General features: G+C 36.1%; 1 protein-coding gene across 1 annotated transcript; it reads left to right on the forward strand.

The window, feature by feature from the left end:
• The first annotated feature begins 1349 nt into the window (after positions 1-1349).
• LOC111895606 (uncharacterized) lies at positions 1350-2084 on the forward strand. The gene has a single exon (XM_023891687.1). The coding sequence runs from the start codon at positions 1350-1352 to the stop codon at positions 2082-2084; it is 735 nt and encodes a 244-aa protein (XP_023747455.1).
• The last annotated feature ends 2707 nt before the right edge of the window (positions 2085-4791 follow it).

Below are 4791 nucleotides of genomic sequence, written 5' to 3' on the forward strand. Positions count from 1 at the left end.
TGGTAATAAGTAACAAGTATCAGATTGGTTCCAGGATGGGATTTAACTCTGATATAAGCTGAAATTTCATATCTTCACACTTCCAAGATTGTGAGAAGTATTGGATATTGATGGGAATTTCACATAGATCTTAATACAACTTTTCTGAATTTAATTAAGATCTTGTTTAATTAGATCAGTAAAAAGTTAGGGTTAATTGAAGAGATTGTTTTGGTTAACTAATTAGGTAAAATAGATTATACTAGAGCTTGTTGGTTTTTCTCGGTGTCAGCTTGAATAGAGCACATTTTGGATAACCAAGTCTGGATTAATTGCATGATTAAGATATTTGCAATAGAATTGAATTCGATTTTATTATTTTTCTTTAGTTATTTTCACTTTTATTTTAGTTTTAGTTAATAATCAAAATAAAAATCACCCTTTTATTATTTTATGTTTTTGACTAGTATGTGCCTTACGCAAAGAGACATTGACTTTTAGTCTGTGTCCCTAATGATTTGACCCCGCTTCCCTGTGTTATCCTTTAGTTTATTCGAGCAGTGAAATTTTATTTGCTTAATTGCACGACAACGGTTTAACAATGTGTGTCTATTAAACTTTAGGTAGTACACCTGAATTAACACAAACACTACCTTACCTAAGAATAAGATGCTTAATTTGCTGTTATATGCTAAATGATTTGTAGTATAGCATGCCTTAGGTTGCCTGTCTAGAATTACTATTACTCGATTTAAGGTCTATTGCCAGCCTAGATTAGGAAATTTTATGTGTTCAGAATTCTAAACGTTTAGTTACAGTATTAGAACTGATATATAACTTTTCGAAGTGATAAGGAGGATTATAGCATGCCTTAGGTTGCCTTTTATTATTTTCTTGGTACATTGATCACCTTCTTTGGTGTGTAAAACAACATGATGATCACTAGGAGCGGTAGAGTCGTCAATAACAAAGGTGGTCCAGCACCTCAAAATGTCGGAGCAAGGGCTGCTCAGCTCCCTACTGATGAAGTTCAATTGATAATGTATAACATGATAGATCAAAAAAAGCATGAGTTTATGGAACTCCTAACCCAAGGATTACCTAACACTAGGGGTGGAGTATCGGTGGTCAACGAACCGATAATCGATAAACAGGTCAACAATTGACAAGTTCCCTCTCATCGAGCAATGGTTCAGGAAGGAAATGGTGATTCAGAAAGCCATCAAGGACCAATTCCTCCTCTGGAAGACCCATAGTTCCAAAGGAATAATGAGCATAAAGGATACTACAAGTATAAGGACTTCACGACTTGCAAGTTGTCATCGTTTAGGAAAGTAGATCCCGTAGCAATCATGAATTAGATCTCAGAAATGGGTCCAACCTTCATGACTTGCAGTTGCACGGGCAAATTACAGATCACTTACGCTGTAAGAAAATTCAATGGTATAGCGATCCATTGGTGGAATGCGTTGGGAAAAACCATAAGTCCTAATAACCCTTTGCAACTAACATGGGAAGAATTCTTGACCCACTTAAAGCGCATATTCAGCTCAGTTGAGAACACGTTGGAGTTAGAGAACTCACTCCTAACATTGAAGAAGGGAAGCATGATCGTTGATGAATATACCAACACCTTCATTGAAAAAATGGAATTTTCGTTGCATGTAGTCCCCGATGAATTATTCAAGATTGATAGGTACTCCAAGGGACTACCATGGGAGTATTTTGTACTGATTAAGCAGGCATATACTTTTGAGTCAGTCATGTGGGCTGCGAGGTTAGTAGAAGACATGATCAAGAGGAGAGTTGCCGACAAAAATGAAGTTGGCAAGAAACTGAAAGGTGAAGGACTCTTAAGGTCCGATAAGAAAAGTAAAATCTCAAGTTCAGACCCTAAATCTTGGGGTAATAATGAGGCAAACTGGTGCAATAAATGCAAGAAGAAGCATGATGGGCAATGCAAAGAAGAAGAGACCTTCTATAGGTGTGGAAGACCAGGTCACTATTCTAATGAATGCAGGTACAATGTAAGGGCGTGTTTTAAGTGTAGGGAAGAGAGGCATGTTATGAAGAATTGCCCGAAGATTAAGGAAGTTACAAAGTAGAATGTACCACCCAAATGAAAGGTACATGCATTCCAGATGATCCTAGATGTAGAAGAGGATGGAATAGATAACGCTTGAGGAGACCAAGTGAAGGAAGTTGTTTACTTAGAGTTTAATACATGAAGTGGCCGTTCCACATATATGATATTGTTGTATGTAGTATGATATAATACGCATTGTGTATAGTAGACTCGAATAAGTGTTGTAATAGTTTTCAAAATTTATAAAAAAATCCATAGTTGTGTTATATTACTCAATGTGTTTATTTGATGTGTGATCCTTTTTGTGTATGGTGACTCAGAAAACTGCAAGACAATTTTTAGGACAAGTATGAGTAGGTGTTGAAGGTAGAATGGGCTCGTACTACCGGAAGCATTGGACTCATACTTTGATCAGGAGGAGTCAAAAGGTTATAAGGCACTAGTAATTAAGTTTGTTTTTCAAAATTATGTCATTAATTTTGTTTTGGTGATGACTAGGAAGAAGATCCCTAATCGAAGCCTGGTGACTATAGGATCGATTCCAATTTTTACGAATCTGCAAAATAAGTTACTCGGTTTTGAGAACCATGTCCGACATAGTGTCCAACTTTAGTTGTAAGATTTAAGAAGGAAATGATCAAGGAAGTCGACAAACAGATTGCAACCATTGGTAACTAGAAATGCTACCTACAAGGATATGGTTATACCACATTAGAACATGAAGAAAGGTATCCTCCATGCAAGAGTCAGACTCAAAGAGACCTAGGTCTAGCCATTGCATAATGCCACGTAAAGTCATTAAGGCGTGACTGATTAGTCTGTTACGATAGCCAAAGTAAAGACCTATTCATGGACCGAGTCCATTTGAATTGGTGCATAAGTCTCCGATAAAGATGAAGCGTGAAACTCTAGGGTTAGCACTTAAGAGAATGAAGAACGGATGCAAGGTTAAGGACCGTTAGCAATAAAAGAGTCCAAAGGTTAGAAGGACATATGAGTTATTGTTATTACCTAAGATGAAAGGTAATGAGTGGAGTCATTTTAAAAACCCTATTTTGCTGATGATTTCGGGATGGAATCATCCTAAGGGGGAGATTGAACACCCGTAAATTCAAGCTAGTAAATTTAGAGACAATAAGCGTCAAAAAATGATTTTTTATAGAAGATTATTTATAATAAATAATCTTAACCAAGCTATAGTATATGTCACAAGGATTCGGTACATATAAAAAACGCTGAAATCCGACTTAAGATGAAGAAGTTATGACCTGTCGAAGTTTTTCAGCTAAATCGACACGACAACGCATAATGTAAAAAGTGAATTTTTGATAAATTGCTTTTTTGCCTTAGGGATCTAAACAAAAGTCGTGGTATATGTTAAACCGAGAACATACATAAAAAGAACGTCCAAATTTGACTTCGTATGAGGAAGTTATGATTTTTCTAAGATTTTGCATAGTAATGCACAACCCGGAAATGAAATTTTATATTGATCGATTTTTAGCTGATACAATCTAAATGAGAATTGAAGATCTAATTAATAGGAGCTCAACGATATAAAGACAGACGAAAGCAGACGTCAGATGACAAAGTTATGAATTTTTAATGGACTTTATCTATCTAAGCCTGTGAAAATATAACTTTAAAAATAAAGTCAAAATTATCCGACGGAGTCTAAATGGACGTTGTACATCATGTCGCTACCTACAGGTGGATATAAAGAACATCAAAAAAGGAGCTCGTATGTGAAAGTTAGGGATTTTAGAAGATAATTAGTTTTTGGAGTAATCCGCGAGTGACATGTGGCGCAATCTGAGCCACTGCTTCTTCCCCATGCCTTGCCACCATATGGTGACACTTGGCACGCCAACACGACATGTTGGGCTCAGTACCACGACATGTTGAGCCCTTTCCAACCTATAAATAGAGGCGCTTCTTTGGAGTTAGTTGCGAGTCCCAAGGATTTTCTCTAGCCCTTCTTAGGAGTTAGTTGCAAGCCCTGGAGCGCCAGAAGGCTCCGAGAAGAAGAGCTTTTGGCTCAGAGTTTTTGCCCGTGCAGAGCCGGTTCTTCGCTAAACTCCATTGTAAGTGAGTTATGCTTACCCTTCTTTAAGTATAACTTATATTTAAGTTCATTATCGTTATTATGAACCTATAAACACTATATGTGCTAAGTATAAATTATAAAAGTGTTATTATAATACTGTTTAACTACTCATGGTACGGGGAATCTGGTTTGAAGGTCCGTATAGGATTGTTAGATTTTAGAATAGCTTAAATGCTAAAATGGTCCCGTCCTCCGGTGTTTCATGTCTGGCCCCTGTTTGTACATAGAAGTTGAAGAATATTGTTTAACACTTATAAAACAATATCGCTCGTAAATCTAGACTAATAATTAGTCGTAATAGATATTAGACTAAAACTTAGTGATAATGATACTAGGTTTCGTCGAAGTAAAATAAAATTATTAGAAGCGATGCACTGCTTGAGTTTGGAGTCATCACTTTAACAAGTGAGTGCATAGTTACTTTCATCTTACACATAGAGATGGAGTATTTAATATAAATTACGTGTTGTGTGTTTGCATATTATCTATGTTTTTTATATCTATGTTGTATGAACAAAATATACATGTTTTATTTGATTTAAACGGTATACGTATTTTATAACTATAGTTATGATGGGTAAAGATGGGTAGATGAAAGATGACATGAGAGATGAAAGAT

Source organism: Lactuca sativa, chromosome 7, assembly GCF_002870075.4.
Source record: "Lactuca sativa cultivar Salinas chromosome 7, Lsat_Salinas_v11, whole genome shotgun sequence".
Lineage (NCBI taxonomy): Eukaryota > Viridiplantae > Streptophyta > Magnoliopsida > Asterales > Asteraceae > Lactuca > Lactuca sativa.

What these genes read in the sequence shown, in the direction of transcription:
- LOC111895606 (XM_023891687.1), top strand. Translation starts at nt 1,350, where the DNA reads ATGGGTCCAACCTTCATGACTTGCAGTTGCACGGGCAAATTACAGATC.